At 37.2% G+C, this 21,225-nt stretch overlaps 2 protein-coding genes across 5 annotated transcripts; one reads left to right on the forward strand and one right to left on the reverse strand.

The window, feature by feature from the left end:
- Positions 1-1,980: 1,980 nt before the first annotated feature.
- Positions 1,981-12,129, forward strand: Tat (Tyrosine aminotransferase). 4 transcript variants are annotated; one of them, XM_070656427.1, is made up of 11 exons: positions 1,984-2,561; positions 4,756-4,860; positions 5,262-5,329; positions 6,609-6,767; positions 8,035-8,226; positions 8,740-8,822; positions 10,630-10,699; positions 11,083-11,211; positions 11,278-11,361; positions 11,601-11,699; positions 11,874-12,129. In XM_070656427.1, exons 1-11 carry the CDS (start codon positions 2,420-2,422, stop codon positions 11,952-11,954), a joined length of 1,212 nt encoding a protein of 403 aa, XP_070512528.1. In that variant the 5' UTR covers positions 1,984-2,419; the 3' UTR covers positions 11,955-12,129. The 4 variants fall into 4 exon arrangements, with proteins under 4 accessions (XP_070512531.1, XP_070512530.1, XP_070512528.1 ...); XM_070656426.1 differs by having other exon boundaries at positions 1,991-2,561; positions 11,848-12,129; XM_070656430.1 differs by lacking the exon at positions 11,601-11,699 and having other exon boundaries at positions 1,981-2,561.
- Positions 12,130-15,604: 3,475 nt separating this feature from the next.
- Positions 15,605-18,543, reverse strand: LOC139102502 (uncharacterized). The gene is made up of 7 exons (XM_070656433.1): positions 18,288-18,543; positions 18,063-18,219; positions 17,720-17,802; positions 17,525-17,644; positions 16,727-17,352; positions 16,038-16,554; positions 15,605-15,757 (listed from the first exon to the last, which is right to left on the reverse strand). The coding sequence occupies exons 2-5, from the start codon at positions 18,124-18,126 to the stop codon at positions 17,311-17,313; spliced, it is 309 nt and encodes a 102-aa protein (XP_070512534.1). The 5' UTR covers positions 18,127-18,219; positions 18,288-18,543; the 3' UTR covers positions 15,605-15,757; positions 16,038-16,554; positions 16,727-17,310.
- Positions 18,544-21,225: the final 2,682 nt, after the last annotated feature.

Below are 21,225 nucleotides of genomic sequence, written 5' to 3' on the forward strand. Positions count from 1 at the left end.
TTAACAGATAAAAATAGACCAAATTGATTTAAAGAATCAATTTCTGTGTTTTTAAATTAACAAATAACGGTTTATAAAAATGTAACATAAAGGAAATGCCTCTTTTTTTTTTTGTCGTGACTAATCATATTTTACTATAACATTTAATATTAAATCTTTTTGCGTACAAGCTTTTTCTTTGGCGTTAGGTTTGAAAAGTGTCATTGTCATCGCGTTATTTTCTACTCGAGATTCACGTCTCGAAGAAAAGTACGATATATCCTAGTATCGATTGATGTAGTGGGAGAGTTTACGAAAGAATCTCAAAGAGCGGAGCTAGAAGAGATGTTCGGCGTAAAGGAATCCTGCCGAGGCCAATGTGTTTAGCATAGCAAGCAAGTCGAGCCTCCAACGAGAGGAGCCTTGGTTCGACACACGTGCCGCATCTTGTAAAATAGAGCTACGAAACGTGAAATTCCATCTTGGCCCAGTCCCGACAGCTCGCCGAACTTTGACAACATCACGAAACCGGCGTCGCAGCATTCCTTCCGAGATTCGCTCCGAAACGGAAAAAAACCCTCGTTATAATATTTTTCTCGTGTTTCAATTGAGGAAATTTCTAGATAACTTTGTTCCTTGTTAAATTTATTCGACGGGTAAAGAACAAAAAAAAAAGTATTTTTAGATTTCTAGCAAGCGTTCATTTCGATAATTATAGAAAAAAAAGTGAAACTTTAATATTAATTTATTTCAACGAAATACTGTAGATTTCATAAACTCACTATATCCTTTCGCAAAAAAAAAATTTTTATATTTAATATGATAGACTATTTATATGTAAAATTGATTTTATAAAACATTGATTTGGTAATATAAGCACTAATGGTCGTGTGTATAAGTATTGATCGAATTTTTGATATCAAAAATTATTTACAAAATATAATGTAACATGTCATGCTTTTAATATTTTTGATTTACGAGATACGAAAACACGGAAATATTAAAAAAAAATTTTAATTTAATAAAAATGTGTTAAGTTTTCAATTTAAAGTACTACTTCATAATGTAATATTTAATAACATATATGAATGTCCATATAATAAAAATATTATTAAGAAGTCTTTCTTTTAATTATTAATTAATTGTACTAGTTGAAGAAAGTGTCCATTTACGATTATAAAAAAAAAGGAAAACAGAATTTTTATATTACTAACTTTTATACATTTTTCATATTAATAATAGCGCGCCCATCGTGGATGTCAATCTATTTTTTACCAAAATCCGTTTCATCAATTTCTCCCGAATTAATTATCTCCCTACATTTGTCACAAAATGTACGATAACATCGTCAATATGTATTAACAAGAAATATCGCTTGTCTTTATGCAAAATTGCCGGCCGATATGCAGAGCTAATATTCCGTGTGCGCTTTAATATAATATTGAAGCTTTATTTAATCTATATATGTATTTGTGCCGTTACAATTTCATTTGAGTTTACATTTTCCAATAGCAGCATTTGGCATTCGACCATTCAATTAATTTTATTCATTTGAAAAAATGTTGTAGCTATATTCGTTGTGACCCACTTAAAAAAAAAAAAAAGAGAGAAAAAAGAAAAACAAAAAAAGAAAATGAAATATTTTACTAACAAGTGTATTAGTTTCTCATTTAGTAAAATTCTACGATTAATTTAATTTTCCTTCTATTTTTCGCAGATAATAATCATTTTTCGTGTTTGATTCGCTTATTCATCTCTGACATTTGCCGAGCGTACTGATAAAATAAGAGGAATGCGCCACGTTAAACTCAATTAACAAGCGAACGCGCGCTTATGACGTCGTAGCCGTCGGACCGAGGCGGCGCTCGAATAATCTCCACGCCTGCGACTCGAAGTAAATAGTTACAAGGTGTATAATTGCATAAACATCGGAGAAACGTGGCAACAAAATAGAGCCGGTGGAATTAAGGCTCTACGCATTCTGAGGCTCGTCGGCGCGACAGAGACGGTGAGGAGGGAGGGGGGTTTCGTTTATTCCTACGTATTACAGGTGACAACTACGTCAAAGTCGCCCGAGGCGGTCGTTCCCTACGTATGTAAGTAGGGAACCCATTTAATTAATTATAAAAGAAGGTGTGGTGCCGAACAGACCAATCCGACCGGTTCATTTGTCCTCCAGACTCCCGAAGCATTTCGATTATTAGCGCGCCTTTCCGATCGAGTCTCAGTGACACAGAGTCAGCTACGCGAGGACCGTCAATCATACCGATAGCGCGATAGTCTTGGAGCCGTTAATCTCATATCGCTAGCGCGCATCGCTACCCGCGACCTGTGCGACGTAAACTCCAAAATCACGCCCGTTAATCGGCTTATTTAACAGAAATAAGCGGATAAAATTTTTCGGAGAGGAGGGAGGAGAAACATTTTCGCTAGTGACAAAATGTCTGCGTTGAATTTCCGTAAATGTTGGGACGTTCGTGCTTCTAATATTGCGCGGAAAACGCACAATCCTATAAGGTCGATCGTGGAGAATATCGACGTCGAACCAAATCCTAACAAGCTAATGATTGCGTTGTCTATTGGTGAGTTTATTACACGTATATGAACCGTCTTAATTTAAATGTTTTTACTTGCTATTTTTTTTTTAAGAATTTTTCTCTAAGAACACATTTTTTTTTGTATTGTGCTTAGAATTTACATTAAATTTTTTTTAATGAAACTTTTTTAACTCGCAAGAAAAAATGAGAGTAATGAAAGCACGAGATCGCGTAAGTATCGTGATAGTGCGATCAAGCACTTAGTTTTCTTTTTCTTTTTTTATTTAACTTGAAATATTTAAAAGTGGAAAAACTGACACGATTGATTATTCTTTTGAAATAGAGGGAAGAATATTATGTGTTGCTTTTTTTTTCTTTAATTTCAAAGATGTGACGCGTTTAAATAAAATTATAATTTGCCTTTAGTATCATCGATGCATGAGGACAAATTAATTAAACGCGGCGTTTAATATATAAAATATTAAATTTATAAGACTGGAAAATTATTGATTCTATTCGTTTCGCGGCACTTTGTGAAAAATATTACGCAAATAGGAGTCGCCTACAAAGGCCCTACGTATCGGCTTTGCCGGTAAATGCGAGTAAATGCATACAAATTGCAAACTTTCCCTGTTCCCCCGCGAGTACGGTTAGATCCTCAATATGCATGATCTCTGGCGCTTGATGTGAAAAAAAAAAAAAAAGTTTGACGGATTGGTGAAAAATGAAAAGGTCAAATACCCTGAGCAAGAGGAATATGCGAGAATATGAAAAAGCGCATTTTGAACAACTAGAGGCCCCGTAGGAATTGGGTTGGAAATGCCGAGTGCCGTTCAATGCAACTTATTTGTTTTCTAACCGCATGAAATATTCATGTAATTTTTTTCCTGCATTGTCTTCGGGACAATTAAATCCATTTCAACCACCGTGCGCCGGTCTATTATCAGTGCGTTAAATTTCAGTAATATCTTTTATAAATATTGGGAATCGATATTGCCGTAAGAAAACTATTTATGAGAGATAACGCCGGTTTATATCTTATATGATATTTTATCTTCGTTAGTCGCTCGTGGTTTTTACGCAAATACAACTTACAGTCATGTAAGAAACATTTTTCTTTTTTTTTTTTTAGTTCTTAAATTTATCAGATGGTTTTTTTTTTTTTTCTGTGCTAAAATACGAGATTATGGACGTATAGCGACGTATTAAACCGGCAAAAAGTTAAAAGGCGGTGGTAGTGACGCGCGTGAGTCCCCTTAACATTTGCAGAACACAAGTAGTGCAGAATGCGGATGTGTCGGAATGTATCGGAAAAACGTCCTCAACAAATTTCATAGCGGAATAGAATATAACTGACACACGAGCACGCTAATCTAAATATATTTCCCGATACAAATCCCGATCGGACGTGCCGGCGGCTGTATGCATTTTCAAGAGCTTCTTTTTATTTTGCACGTGTGCAATTCGAAGATTACACCATCGGCAACAGAATGGCAGCGGCACGAGAACGTTGTGGCAAAGCCTTTTTCTTTTACGAATCGTAAAATAAAAAGCGCGATATAATATATACATATACATCGACGTAACAGTACCTATTCATAGATTTTTGATTAAATTTCGTAATGAAAAAATTTCAACTAACGATACCGCGATATACCATACATCGCTAGCTCGTGCAATTAATAATTTATTGTTAACTCAACGAGTTCGGCGTGCGTGCGCATATTAATCGACGCTTGTTACAATAGGAATGTAAAATATAATTAGAAAATATTAACTTCTATATTAATTACTACGTCGTTGAAACGCAATTCTTGCCGATTAACAATGGCAAAGTTGTAATTACGGGAATTTCGCGGTATTTCGCAGCGCCCGGATTTTATTTCGTTGTCACAGAAATTTCTTAACAAGGATTGACTACGTCGGATCGCCTCCGGGAAACAATTAATTAATTTCAGTCGAAAATGCGAGCGGAATACGGTTGATATTTCGTTACACTTTAACAACGCGTTTGTAAACTAGTGTATTCCTACGGTTGTACTATTTTGAATTTAGCAATTAATTATGATGAGATAGCATATGTATAATTAAGTGTTTACACAAAATTATAATAGTGGCGAATGTTTGATGGAAAATCAGATTTTACCTGGCTCGCGCGTCCGCAATTACGTAATAAAATTAATGCCTACGCGACAATACGTCGACTATGGAATCTTATCATGTATTTTCTTCTTTTAAGGCGACCCTACAACTTTTGGCAATTTAAAGCCACCGAAGGAGGTGATTGAGGCAGTTAAAGAAAGCGTCGAGTCGCAACTGTACAATGGATATGCACCGAGCACAGGTAAATAATTTAATAATATAATTTACATTAATATTACACGTAATAAAATCTTTAAATCTACATAAATCTCTTTTTCAATTAATGATTTCAAAATACGAGAAAAAATTAATAAATTAAAAAATTTGTTAACGAACAACGCATAAATGTTTTATTTAAATACACCCTACATTGTAAACACTTTTTTTTTTCCCCAACCGGAGATTGATAATTTAAACAATATCGTAAATAACTTTCGCGTTTATTTATCAGATTAATGCATGCGCGGCGCACAAATTTATCTTACGGTGGCGTGATAAATTACCCAGTTGTTAACAAACATATTTTTCTAACGTAGTTTAAGCAACAATTATGCCTCGGTGACGTTTGAAAAAAAAATAAAAAAATAAAAATTATTTTTACAGGTTACTTGAAGGCGCGAGAAGCCGTGGCTGAGTACAGCTCGAACGAATTCGTAAAAGTCGATCCTAAGGTAAAAATACCGAATAGGGTAATACGGTGTTCGGGAAGCGAAATAAGCCGAAAATTAAATAGAATTATAATTTAAAATGTAACGTAATTGACCACGAGCGAACTTAGTTGTTTAAAAATAGCAAGAAACAATAACACGACGAGTACACAACAGGCTGACGAGTCAGCTGTGTTGTGGTAAAAAACCGTTCCCGCACGCAACAAAACAAAGGGGTCAACCGTTTTTCGGTAACGTCTCACCGCTGAGACAAAGAAAAATTTCGAACGCGTGACGTAGCAACGACGTCACTAATGACGAAAGAAAAGCGAACGACCGTGCGGAAGAATAACTATAAAAACGACGCGGCGGGTCCGAGGGACAATTCGCTCTAAAATTTTCACACAAGTTTCTGTAAGCCTTCGGGCACGCGATTTCATATTGACACGTGTCGCGGTCAATTTTGAGACGTTGACACGTAATACCAAGATTTTCTCGTCGCGTGCATTTTACTTATTCAGTAACATTTTTATCGTTACTTATTCAAGCGTAATAGTGGGAAGTTAAATTCTGCCTCGGTTGTTTTAATATTAATAACACTCGTAAATTCTTCCGGCTGCGGGAAAGAAAGACGGTGCGAAGTTTTATAAAAGGGCGATGTGCATATTCCGCGTAGTAGACGTACAATTCTGAGGCTAGTTAATTAACTCGGTGTCACGAACTTTCACGCCGTCGGAATAACAGATAGAAGTTGAGCTGCGTGCTGTTAAAATAGTATCGATACCGTTAACACCTAAAGAAATTAAAGTCTAATTGTCTTATAAACGGTTATTTAAATAATTGTAATTTAAATAACAAATAGCGAACTAAATGGCGAAATTTAATAATACACAGCGAAGTTAAAAATTAGCTTTATATAAAATATCGCACCGATGTACTGATTTTCTTTAAAACATTTTTAGTCACATCCTTTCCCCATTCAAATGCAATTACACTCGGTATGTAAATATCGCGTATGATTTATTTGCCTGTAGTAAAATTCTTGCGACGTATAAGCAATTTTTAGCAGCTTTTATTTCATTTAATGTAAACGTATATTTTTTAAATTTTAATACTAGAGCGCGAAACATTTCATCACGTGAAATAAATCTGTTAAAAAAATATGAAAGTATAGAAACGCAAAAAACCTTTTCTTCCTTTTTTTTTTCTTTTTTGATATTACTTTTTGTTTTTATTTAATCTAACGAAAATAAAAGTAAAACACGTAGAAATAAAATATTTCATGCCTCTATATTTGTTGCAGGACGTAATTCTATGCAGCGGATGCTCTTGTGCACTCGACTTGTGCATTACGGCTTTAGCTCGAGAAGGCCAAAACATCCTAATTCCACGTCCTGGCTTTTCTATCTATCGAACGCTAGCGGAAGGCCTCGGCATTACGGTTAAAACGTACAATTTATGTGTGAGTATACTACGCGAGAAAGAAAATTAAAGCAAAATTGGCACGTTCTGCTAGATATATAGATACGCGATTTTAATCAATTACGCCTGAAATTAAATAATAAAATATTTCTTAATTAATCAATTTATTAATATCGCGCGTCTGTAAAGACAGTCGACGTCATAATCTCATGAGAACGTGAAAAATATTTTAACGCAGCGTAGTGACCAATAATTGCGTTCGTAAAAGAGAAGTTGTACGCGATATCGCGTTGCGTCGTCATTAATAAAAAAAATGTGCATAACAACGTCCGTTATATTTCTTAAGATACGCGTTATTACAAAACGCATTTCAAGCGATACAGACTGGGCTTAGTGAGCAGCTTTATATGCAAAAATATACCATTTCGTTGGTATCTCTAAATTTATTAACCGCCTAGGGCGCGAATGTATTTCATTTACGAAAAAACAATGAGAGTGCATAATGTCGCGTTTATTTGGTGCGAGCGAAAGGCTGGAATCTTTCAGCGTAGCAACGACGGTAATGCGTACGTCTTTCAGATACGTCCCTGGGAAATAATTTTTACTATTCCTTTGGAAAATAAAAAATTTGCAGCCGAGCGAGAAAAGCTTCACATTTTATACGTTACATTTTTACACATTCATGTCTCAAATATTTGTTTTTCTTTTATGTAATAAGAACCTTAATTTTTACGCAATCAAAAACTATATCGCATTAGAGACAACTTTTCAGCTGGCCGAAAACATTTAATTATCCATATTAATTTCCGGCTGTAACTCGCATAATTGCCTTAATCATCTCAGTGCGAAATATTGCAGAGATCCCTCATTTTTATTTGCAAAGCATTTATCGTAGTTTACTTTAAGCCAATTGGAGCCGTCATTGCACAGTGACTTTAAACGGCACGAAATCATATTTAAATCACCCAACGCCATTTACACAATAAATCAGTGCTTTCGCTCGGAGATCTGCAAACCGAAGTGCTAATGAGGTAGTTCCCACCCCCTTTTCAGTTTCGCTTTACGGGCAAGTTTTAACGTCTCACTTTTCTCCCCGGTGCGTCATTGTGAACTACTTTATATTCCGGACGCAATTATAACCACGACGTCGCAGTTTTAATTGTGTATAAGAAGTAAAACGCTTCTGTAAGAAATTTGTAAAATCTCGCGCATCACTCACGCGATCGCGCATCAGTTACACGGGGGAAATAAAAACCTCGAGATCGCATTCTTACTACCGCGTTCTATTAATATTAATCGTTTTCTAGCCAGAGCTCGGTTGGGAGATCGATCTGGACGACCTGAAGGAGCAAATCGACGAGTTGACGGCGGCGATTGTTATAAACAATCCGTCGAATCCGTGCGGCTCCGTATTCAGCCGCGACCATATACTTGACATTCTCGACATCGCCGCTCGTTACTACGTACCCATAATAGCCGATGAGATTTACGAGCACATGGTACGTGCCCGAATATTACGCTTACCGGCCAAGTAACAAATCGTTTCATTTGCGGAACAAATAAAGCATGCAACCGTGCCGTGTACGTTCGAAGCGGAAGTGTAAAATTAATTCAGAACTAATATGTACAATGTACCGATTACGAAAGGGTTCTGCGTATATTTTGCGTTATCAGAGAAGAAATTTTGTTTGTTGCAAGTGGAAATATGCTTTTCTATTAATTATTATCCGCGAGACAAACTGTATTTTTACGTTCAAATTATACGAACAAAGATATATAGAATATTACGTATGAAAGTAATTTATCATGCAAATTTTTATAATGGAGTAAAAATACGGCAGCCCTACGTGCATAACGATAGCACACTGTGATATGTGATAACAGCCGGTATTTTGAAAAATTAGACGAGTTGAAGTAGCACCTGGTTGTCACGGTTCTGCATTATTTCGTGTCGGCGAAACGTACGTGTCTATTATGCACAAATATATTTTTCATCTCGCCGTTGTTTTCAGGTATTTCCAGGACGGACTTTCCACTCGTTAGCGTCTCTATCGACCGAAGTTCCTATTTTATCGTGCAGCGGACTAACTAAAAGGTTTGTCGGAACGTGTAAAATGATTATTAAAAACTCCTACATTTTGACGCTGCAACACAGGCGCAACATTTTCTGTAACATTCCACACATTTCACGCGCGTAACGTGCTAATTCACGCATTGCAACAAGGATGGCTCGTAGCTAATTTATTCCTCGAAACGAATTATTGTGCTAAATTTTTTTATTTTTATTTTTTTTTTTCAAGACCAACGCGACAAAAATTCATGTGAAGTCGCGTGTTCAACGTTCGATCTAAAAGTACCTACATATTTAAAAGCACTAAAACCGAAAAAGTTTGCACCGTGTTTTGATAGTGACAATAAATGTCAGAGGTACGAGGACAATAATCCTTTTAAGTATTTTTTATTATAACGGCGGTAATAATCGTTTTGAAATAATTTAGAAAATACTTTGTGGAGCCGACGGCTTTTCTGTCATCATCGGGTTTTCAGTTATTTTCGGTACGTTACCTTCTATTATCTTTCATCGTAAAAAGTACGGAGCGAAACTGGTGATTCGTGAAGTTGACGGAAGGAATCCTTGGGACGAAAGCGCTCCGCTGTAAAATTTTTCGCTCGATTTTTTTTTTATTCTTTTTTTTTTTCCAAAAATAGTACAGGGGAGCTGATTGAGCGTGAATAAAACGTCGCGATCGAAATCGAAGGGACGGGCGCGTTCTGAAGTTTCGCGATTATGCCCTCCCTATTATTCCTACGATATCAGATTTAAAACGCAATTAAATTTACGACCGTTCGCCATACCAGTTGTAAATGAGTTCCCGCAGTTTGCTGCTAAGTCTTTCATTGAGTCACCGGCGTGTTTTACGCGGTGCAAATTTCGCAGCTGCCGCCAAATCACGTTTTTCGTGTAAAATTTAATGATGCGCGCGATACACGGAAATACGATACGAGAAAAAAAAAAAATGTGCAAACCAGCGAGTAAAGTTAAATCGATGAATAAGTGAACGGTAGATACATTATAACACGATTATTTAATCATTATCATGTAACGAACGAGTGTTATCTCAAAACGAGAATTTCAAAATTAAATTAAATCTCTCCCGAAAAGCTCACGTATGCGACACACACGATAACAATATTATAAACAGCTTCGGGTAAACTGAAGCGTGTTATGCGGCTGTACTAAGCGCTTGTCTTTTTTATTTAACAGGAGTACTTAAATTGAAAAGAAAAATAAAAATGAAGAAGAAGGAACAAACGCTATGCAGGCAAAATAAATGCGTAAATATTTTACTTTAATGTAATGTTTTATCATTGATATATGTATATCGATATCGATGTGATCAAAAGTTATATGTGTATGCATTCACGTATACTCCTCGGGATGTTTCCTTATTAAGAAATAAAAGAATTGTCACGGGAAATAAGAAATACATGAGCGTGTGTGTTCAGTATTGCTTATTAGGATTGTGATGTGTATCAGACTTGGCGCGATATTCCCCACCGCCTATTGAAGTTGCACATTGCAATAAAATTGACTAATTTATAGACTGCTTTCTCACAAAGACCCATTCGACTTTTCCATCGTGCATCAAAACGATCATGAGACGCGTATAAAAACAAGTCATTTCCAATTGATTAAAGAAATTAATTAATAGACAATTAGTTTAAAAAAAAAGACAGAAACTTTTAACTTTACTAATAATTATTAGTTTTTAAATTATTTAATTTAATGATTAATTTGTCGGTAAAAATTCTTTTAATTTAGGAGCTATGGTAAATTTTTACGATCTCTAAAGTGGTATTTGACGACAATAATCTCGTTTTTGTCTCTCTTTTCTTTGCAGATTTTTAGTTCCGGGGTGGCGTATGGGTTGGATAATAATCCACGATCGTCAGGACGTGCTGGAAGCCGAGGTGGGTAAACGGTACAATACGTGACAGACCGAAAATAATTGCTTCTCCGGCGGTATTGTCTCCGTAACGAGGCCCGAACATATCCCGGCGAGTTCGGTGCTGCGGATTGGATTAAATTTCGTTGATTAAACTTTATTCCGTTATTCAAGTTCAGCCCGTCGGCTCTTCGATCATACCCTTAATTCCTTGTCTTGCGTTTGCGCTTCAAACCAACTTAAAATCGCGTCCTTATCAGATATATTTCTATACTTTTTAATAACTTGATGAATGATGATTGAAACAGAAGCACATCTTTTATTGAATCGTATCTTATTACGTAACGCGTAAATTTAAAAGATTTCTTTTTTTTTCTCTCTTTTAATCGCGATTTAATTTAATTTCAGATTCGCAAAGGTCTGCTAAGTTTGAGTCAGCGAATAATTGGCAGCAACACTATCATTCAGGGCGCCTTGCCTACGATACTTCAAAAAACGCCGCAGAAATTTTTCGACGACGTCGTCTCCACTCTATACGTAAGTTGTTACCGACAATTCAAAGACAATCGAACGCACAGATAAATAAAATTTCTAATGTTGCAGTTGCATTCCAAACTGGCGTACAACTACATAATAAAAATCTCGGGATTAAAGCCGATAATGCCGGACGGGGCGATGTACATGATGGTAACGATTTTCATTGTAATTAGCCCGGCCACACCTTGCATAATTTCAAGAATCACGGCGCATTGTTTGACAGTCTGTAGCTCGCGGGCCAAAACCGTAAATGTTAATCGAGCATCCGTTAAATAGGTCGTACAATTAGTCGGTGCGCGGTCGCTATTTATACGTTAATGCAAATACCATCAGTAAGGTAGGCACCCGACTGCAATTTACGAGCTATAAATTATCGAATCGATTTCCAGGTCTACATCGATCTATCGTGCTTTCCGGAATTTAATTCCGATCTGGAATTCGTGCAGCGGCTGTTAATGGAAGAGTCCGTGTTTTGCCTACCCGGCCAGGTTCGCATTTCTATTTTAAATTATCAATTTATCGGCCATTTGAAATCTTTTAATTGTATTACGCCGCGCGAAGAGAACCCGGCTTATTAATTTTGCTTGTTTAGCAATGTAACGCGATTTCCTAATATTTTCTTTCTCGATTCGTTAGTGCTTCGATTATTTTTCTTACATGAGGCTGGTAATCACCGTGCCAAGCGACATGCTCGAGGAAGCATGTCAAAGAATTCAAGAGTTTTGCGAGAGACATCACTATAAAACGGCGGATATGTCGAGGAGAAGCAGCTTTATCAACGAGATACCATATTAAGGAATGAGGAAGCGTACAGAGAAATTAGAACGTAAACTAGTATCTTTGTATATGTATTGTACTTATACTTGTCGTAAATGCCTATACAAATTATGTAATAAAGATGTGATATTAACTGTGTAATACTCTCATTTAATTCTAAGTCCATAAGATAATAATAATTAATAACTGTACATAACGTAATTCCGAAATACTAAGTCTTCGAACGCTGTCGCAAAACCGAAAATTTATCGACGGATTACGTTAACTCGAGCTATTCGTTTCTTGTTTGATACTTGCGAATGGTAAGTCGTTAAACTAATTACCCGTTCTAATAATACTGTTTCAAATGCTGTTAAAACGTCGAGACTATTTATAATATGTACTTTTATTATTTTCTATATTTTCTAACTTAATTCGATGATTTGATTTTTTCTCTTCTACAAGAAAAAAAATAAGAGGCGAGCTGCTCCATACTTAGCTTAGAAAATTCGATACACAACACTGCGCTCGAATCCTAGAAATCTCTACAGAAATGACTGCCATTCGTACATGAAATAGTAGTGTACAATCTCTATTCGGTGTCTTTTTGATCTCGTTCTCTACGAATAAACCGAGCAGAATATATCTGTTTTGGCAATGGATACCGCTTTAGGTAGTAAACGCTTACGAATGGCCGATCGCGTGAGTATAAACCTCGCGGACCGATAGTTTGTTACTCTGCCAGAAAGAACGATTGCGATTCGAGTAATACAGCGATACACGGAGCGCGATTCGCATTCACCTGTCCCGTGCGAACGGGAACGCGCCGACCTCGTTCACGCGCTGGCAGATTGTCTCAAATACAAACAAATTATCATTACGTGTTTCATTCCATTACCTAATATCAGTTTTCGCGAAATAAATAATTCGCGAAAAGCGCACCTCTCGCGACCTCCCATCTAATATTTAATTATATATTTTTTAATTATTATTTTACTTAATAATATATGCGCACTTTTTTTGTGCAAAAATGGCCGAATTGATTTTAAAACTTGTTTCTTACGATCAAACTTAAAACGTTGGCTACACGCCATACGAAAATTTCGTTCGAAAGAAGTTACGGGGATGAATTCAATTCAGAAATGTGCGGGGCCATCTCGTTTAATATCGACCTCATTACCGGAATTCGAAAGACAAAAGTTGTAAGTGCCCGGGGAAATAAATTATTGAACCGCGGTCCAAAAATTATACGAGCGGCAAATATTGTCTTCATAAACGTAACGTCAATTTCCAAAAAGGCCGAAAATAAAAATCTTACGCTACACGGAGCGTAAATAAATAATTTCGCCGATATTGTATTTCGATATTAACGGTTGCCATTTATTAACACGCTTAATTTATCTTTCGTTACAGACGCTGCGATTCTGACAATGGATAATATCGTTTTTGCGGCAAATCAGATTTAGATTTACCAGCGTCAGTTCGAGTTACGAATTTATCCGTGGAAAATTTGGTTTGCTCGCGCCGCTGCGAAAATCAAAGCGTACGTATCTCTCACAAGCGCCGCGTTACGCACGTAATTTTATGCAATGCGCGGCGTGCCCGCGTACAGTCGGGAATTTTTACAACCGCCCTCCCCAGGTAGTTCTAGGACAAATATTTCTTTTTTTTTCTGCCCTCCCCTTTCCCTACTCTGAAAATCTGCGAGTAGAGAGATAAAAAAAAAGTTGCGGCCGCCGTAAATCTCGCAGCGAGAGGAAATGCGTTAGTGCGCAGAATTTAGAAAACACCAAGCCCGCGGGGGCCGCGTTGTTTTTCGCGAATTATTATCATTGTCGCCAGCTTTGCGCACGATCGAAACGCAAGAATAATTCTGGCATGCTGTATGACCTGCACTTTCGAGACACCATTCGAGAATTTTATTTCAACTCGAGCCAACCTATCGATTTATAAATTTATTACTTCGTTATATTTAAATGGGTCTTTTTACGTGCAACGTTTTATTTTTTCTTTTCTTTTCTTTCTTTTTTTTTTTCTTTCTATGCCTTGGTTCATATACGCTCGTCCCGTTTCTCTTCTCGTCTTATTTTAATACTTCATTGCTTAAAACTAGAATCGCCAGTTTTGCATGCACGATGAACTCTGCTCGCGTAAATCTCGCGTAATTCAATTAGAGATGCGATCAAACTGTAGCTGAGCTATCGATACGTGGAACGCGCGATCGAGATACTTAATTGGAAGTGAAATTCGAACGGCTATATTCTCTTACAAAAAGATTTACCGGGGGATACAGTGAAATTCGAGTGCTCGAAACGATCGAGCGCGAGGGAATTAGAGCAAATTGTAGAAAAATAAACTGAAGTAACGTGATTAATAAACCCGTGGTTGCTTTCCGTGCCAACTGAACGTATAATTTAATATAATATCGCAGGTACGACGGTAATGTCAAGTATTGTACCGAATTTCGTGCAAATAAAAATAATTGACGTTTTATTAAAATCCCCGGATATTGCACGATTCTTCTTTCACGAGGTTGAGCGTGTATGAATTCAATGGCAGGAAACGAATAAAAAATTAAAAGCGTATCCGATCGCGAGGTGAACGGTCCAGACTTGTTCAGCGCATTTCCGAAGCTACATTAATAACCCAGTGATTTTGCACCGATTTACAAATCAGAGAGCTATTACACGTAATAGTAACGATTTCGAGACACTTCTCCCTGATTTTCTACATGGCAAACAAAATTTTCCGTTCCACCCGTTCGATCCGCTGGCGGCGGAATAATGTAGATACGACGGTGTTGTAACGTACAAAATAAAATTTTTAATTGAAGGAGCCGCTCAGAATAATTTTCGTTGTTTTAGGAAATAATTTTCGCGAAGCACAAGCGGAGGAAGTTCCACCGCAAAATCTGCTTTTCTGCAACGGAATTTTCCACCGAAAGTCGAGAGTTCTAATTTGCTGGTGAATGCGAGCGTGCGGAATAGCCTGTTCGAGATGGAAACCGATAAAGCGGGATATAATACGGGATTAGTACGAATCGAATGCGATCTCTGATTAATAATTTCAAGGTGGCACGACCGGCGTACGTGTATAATTGGATTCGCGATCGTGCGCGATCGTCGGCGTTGTAAATTCTCACGTAGGAGCTAATATCACAAAGGACAAGCATTAAGCTTCATTTAAAGCAAGCTGCTCTATCGAAGTATTAAGAGAGGGGGGGGTAGGGAGAGTTACCAGAAAGAAGTTTGAAAGCGCAAGATAGAATTAATATATAAATTTTATATTAATATAAGTTTTAATTATTATTATTATAATAATCTTTTGTTTAAGTTAAATTTTTTGTTGCAAGAATAAATTTGTAACGGTTTTATTACCACGGAGTTTATATGCGATACGATATTATGTATGCGAGTTAAAAAACGAAATTTTTTTTTATTGATCGAAAAATTGACGAGGTAATCGATTGTGCCGCAAGTGGCCGAGAATGACGATTGTGCCGCAAGTGGCAGAGAAAGACTAATCGTCTCTCCACTTGCAGGTAAACTACTTTTTAAACTACGCTACTTCTACTGTAGGCAACGAATCTACAATTGTAGTATATTGTAACACATTAAAATATATTAAAAGCTAAACTATATTAAAAGCTAAAAAAAATATTTTAAAAACTAAAAATTTATAATATTTTATTGAAGATTTGTTGCCTCTGTAAAAAAAAAAAACATGCGACTTACATTAGATGCGACGCGGGCGGAGTTCAGCTACGATGATGCCATGGGACGATGATATTCTGTAACATAAACGTAAAAACAACAATGAAAACTATGCATAAAAAATTATTATTGATTTAAAATATGTATAATTTATACACGTGACTTTTATTAATTTTTTTCAAAAAATTATTGAATGATATAATTATTTGTTTTCTAAAAATATAATTTAGAAGAAAATATTTCTTTAAGATATTTTAATCTCTTTGCAATTTTCTTTATAATTATTTTACTAGTTATTATCGCAATAATAAAATAAGAAAAGTTTTAACTTTAATTTAATAAAAAAAAGATAATTACCCAAACGGTGCTCCACCGATGCCCGATGTCCATCCGGGACCTGCTCCTCCTCTCAGCATTCAGAATGACAGGTCACAACATCCACAGGTCACTCGCGACACTCGCGAATACGCGCGCGAATTGTTATATTAATCGTCCGACCCAGGCAGTACTTCCGTTTATAAAATTTAAAAATATATTTCGATCGACCGGTTACTTTATGCGGTTTCGCGACAAACCCCGACGGTGGTTCGTATTATGTTCGATCGGTTACGACGGTAAAGCTGTAAAGAACTATTACATGAACATACATATGTGATACAATTGAGATAAATATATAGGAACTACAACTACTATTACTACTACTACAATTATTACTAAAAAGCAGGTTTTGGTTTACGCGGAGTACCGATAACGCGAATTTAAAGAATTTCTCCGGGTTTAGATTTATTTTCCCACCCAAAGTTCTTAAATTAAAAAAAAAAAAAAGAAAAGAGGCCCATCACCACTTACTGGACAATTACAGCGGAGCTGACATCTGTAACAAATAAAAATAACATTTAAATGTATAAATGCAAGAAATATATTTTTATATTTTAATTTAAAAATTGTATACTCGTTTCTACGTAATTTATCATTTAAAAATAAAATTTTCTGTTATTTAAATGATACAACTATTAATTTATTCATAAAGAGAAAATGATTCTTACCAAAGAGTCGCTCCGCTGGTGCCTGATGCCTGTCCGAGACCTCCTCCTCCTCTCAGGATGTCTTCAACACCCTGGAATCTCGCGATAGCCGCGACCGTGACTTTACAACCGCGAGAAGTTATTAAAGAATTTATTAATTAAAATCTTCGCGCGACCTTGTATAGTACTCGCGTTTTTGAGTTTCGAATAATCAAGTCCGACCGATTGTTAAATGATACTCCCAAAAAAGAACGGGCGATGAACTGACCGCAGTTCGTAACCGTGACTTTACAACCGCGAGAAATAATTAAAGAATTTATTAATTAAAATCTTCGCGCGACTTTGTATAGTACTTGCGTTTCCGAGCTTCGAATAATCAAGTCCGACCGATTGTTAAATGATATTCCCAAAAAAGAACGGCCGATGAACTGACCGCAGTTCGTAACCGTAACTTTACAACCGCGAGAAATAATTAAAGAATTTATTAATTAAAATCTTCGCGCGACCTTGTATAGTACTCACGTTTTCGAGCTTATCAAATCCGACTAATTGTTAAACAATACTCCCAAAAAAGTACGGCCGACGAACTGACCGCAGTTCGTAAATTAATTACTGCGGCGGCGAGGGTGCACAGGCTTCTCCGGAATCTGAATCAAACAGAAAAGAATTTTTATTAAATAAAGAAAGAAGAAAAATGTACAATATAAATGTAAAATATGTCGAATAAAGTCAACATTAATTAAATATTAAAAAATAAAGTTCTCTGTTAACTAAGCAACACAGCTATTAATTCTTTTGTAAAGAGGAAATAATCCTTACCCAGGACTTCCTCCGACGAGGCAGGATGCCTTTCCGAGGCCTGCTCCTCCTCTCAGAACGTCTAATGTCGGGTTGATCTTCCTTCCCTCCATACAATGCCAGCGAAAACGCTCTCGAAACCTGAAAACCGCCCAATATTGTACAGCATACAGTTTATTAAAGTCGCACAATTACATTCTGCGACTAATTACTTACGACGCACGGTCGACGAAACGTCCACGGTTCATTCATCAGCAAATGTCGGCGACGAGAGTACGGTGGCTCCTCCAGGCGTTTATCTGAAACAGAAAAAACCTCCGGTTAGAATATGTTCTGAAACCTTACTCCCCACCCACCGCGATAAGGCCACGTACTCGCAAGAGAAATTATATTTTACAGATTATCGATACAAAAATATATTTTCTAGGTTAAATATAATTATGCGTAATGTGCGGCGAGTAATGACTTTGTGAACGCTCTCCGCGAAGAATATTGGTCGCGACATCCGATGGATGTACTTTCGTATCATCCAGTATCCTAATTTATTAACTGTAATTACTTTTCGAAGCTGCAGACACGGACTTGTACTTGCTGCACACCGTATGGTTAGACTGCTGACTCATCCGACCGTGATACGCAGCGGCTCAAGGCCGCGCGCTCGGTTGCGCGACTCTTGTTTGTGTACATTCCTCATGTACCTCTACGGCCTCTATGCACTGAACAAATTGCGAATATTACATGAATATTATTCCGAGTACTTTCTCGAACGCCATCTTGTACGTACCGTGGAATCGTAACCGGTGGATAATCAGACTAAAGAGCAGGATTGTAATTAACGTACCGAGTGATAATTCGTCCAGCCGTATTTGTCGGGCCATTGTCCATCGCAGGCTATGAGGCAAGACTGTTACTCCGTTTAATTAAGACGATATTGGCTAATAACGAGCTAGGAAAGCTAGATATCCAAAGATTTTTCGTCGCGTAATCCACTGCGTATTTCACCCAACAGTATGCCTCCGAGGCATTGCCTCGACTAACTGCAGCCGAGTGGACCGACTACCGAGATCGCCGAACGCCGCCGAGTGCTGCCGAGCACACTCGAGCTCTCGAGCGCCGCGGCCGGCGCGAGGACCTGATCGTCGTTCGCGTCCGCACGGCGAGGGGCGCGCGGGCAGCGCATTCAAACGCGCATCGACATAGATTTTTATTAAATGTAAATCTATTTTTTTTTAACCACGCGCTGCATGCAAAAATTGCAACAAAATCACGACAAATCGATTCTCGAATAACGAACCAGCGCTATTGCAGAAAAGACAATTTTATACAAGCTTTGAAACGTCATCCTGAATATATATCAAGCCGTGATAAAAGATTAAAAAAAACCCCGCATCGATTCTCGTCGCGTCTCGCTCTTGAACGAGAAAAGTTATCTCCGCGCGGCGTTTTGTCATCCGCGCGAATAGCACCGTGAGATCTTTCCCCATCGGATCAATCGCAGTTTAAATTCCACGGCTGTCGCATATCGATCTATGTTCGCCTATACGAGATTATACGCGAGACGTTCGACGTCTTGCCGCGGCTAATGCAGGCGAGACATTTTCGGCGGAATGCCTCGGCTAAAGTGGTCGATTACCGTTCCACCGTGTTTCCTGTTCGGGACTTCGATCTATCCACCCGCGCCTTCGGCTGCAACTCCGACAATAAATAGACCGAGGTCGGGAAACGGGTCTGATAGGCTTTAATCTCATCAAGGCGACGACGACGACGACGACAAGCCATCGTTAATGCAGTCGGGCGGATATTACTTCGCGCACGGACGAAATCTATAGGGATAGACCCATCGTCGCGGAAGTAAATTATGAAAAATCGCGGGACGTTCGAGCTTTATCGAGGCCGTCGTCGGTCGCGATAAATCGGGACGGGTGGAATAATTGTGAAAACAACCTTCTGTTTGTTGGGACAATCAGTGCAACTTTGCCTCGCTCAAGCCGCGGTAGAATTAAAATACAGCCGGTATTCAATCGACAAAATATTATTCCAGAGAAGACTGCGGGTGTCTGGAGGCAGCGAAAACAACTCTATCGATCTTGAGCGCTGAAGCCTGGAGCGTCGCCGGACTTATTTGAAAGCTTAACAAACGCTTAAAGTGGAAGAGGGTTAAGGAGCAATGACAATCTAATTCACTGCCAGGATCGGAACTTTGAAACTCAACCGCTGTTTCTGCCGAACAAAAGCCGATTACGACGAAGTGATCCGTCATTGTTACTTCATCTTTTTCCGATAGAGAGGCTAGATATTTTAAAATATTTTGCGGATGTGTAACATCGAGACGAGGCTGTAATTAACTCAGCTGCTCATTCTATGTAACTCGCAGTATAATTATTCTGTTATTTCCTCTCGGGATTTATAACCAATTTATTATTTGCAAATGTTAAAATTGTACAATACTTAATTATTTATTTTGGCGCACATTTTTATGGAATTAATAATATAAAATAATTTAAAAATAAATTAAATAAAGCGTAATAGTACTTTGCTTTATTTATCATTTTGATATAATTTTATGTTAAAGTTTTCTAAAAAATATATTTATATATATATAAGTAATAAAATATTGTACAAACGTTTAGTTTGCAAATAGTTAATATAAATTTATAAATACAGAAAAAAAATGTACTTTTCATTATTAAACCACTTTAAATTCTGCGTCATTTAAATGTACATTATTTGCAGAAATAAAATTGAAAAAATAACAAATATAATATAAATTTTTAAAGATTAAAGAATTAAATCATTTCTTTTTAGTTTTTTAAGGCTTTTGTTGCGGTAAAAATGTGAATTTCGTTTTAAAAGTTAAAAATGTATGTAGCAGTTGACATATTGACAATGTTTGATGATTAAATAATTACGCGATCCCGATTACAGGATGTTAATGATTTTTGAATACTTTTTCAGTAATTATTTCCTTGAGACGCTTGAAATGGCATGTCCTTTGTTGCTCAGCTGTTCACGGTTGATGTACGCTAGCTTTTTGTCATTACTGAAGTTTTTGTTATGCGTGCTCATGATGAAGCTGTTAGTCTTCAAAGTAGGTTGTAAACCCTTGCACGCGGGCAGGGTAAGCGAAGCTCGTGAAGTGGATGCGCGTCAGAGTGGATGAGGCTGCAATATTCAGATGCTGTTAGGGAGGATTTTCTCGTCTGCGGTGAATACATAGACTTTGAACAGCCTTAGATCAACCTGGCGCATTCAGCCGCAATGTGACGGAGCGGCACCCAGATTTCGAGTTTGATTGTCTTTCTTGCAACGTAACGCGCACCCGTCTCCTATTCTTCTCGATATATTTTCGACGGTAAAATAGTATACAGAGGAAAAATACGATTAAAAGAAAAAAAAAACAACTATAAAAAATGCAAAAAATAAAATATAAAATTCTGATAAAAATAATAACGGCCTGATAAAAATAATCGTGAAAATTTAACGAATAATAAAAACAGTTGTTTCATTAAATATATTATACGTATATAACAAGCGTTCCCAACATTTTTGTTGCGTTATGAAGATAAGACGAAAAATGCGCAAAGCAGAAGATAAAAGTGTTTACTGCACGTCGCTCGCGACATTGACATTATTTCTCGTGGGACTTATAAGTAAAACGTAAAGAGTTGCAGTTCTCACAGACGCGAAGGTTCGCTTATCGAATGAATATCTAAACGTTCGAG

The sequence above is a fragment of the Cardiocondyla obscurior genome, linkage group LG05, assembly GCF_019399895.1.
Source record: "Cardiocondyla obscurior isolate alpha-2009 linkage group LG05, Cobs3.1, whole genome shotgun sequence".
Taxonomy (NCBI): domain Eukaryota; kingdom Metazoa; phylum Arthropoda; class Insecta; order Hymenoptera; family Formicidae; genus Cardiocondyla; species Cardiocondyla obscurior.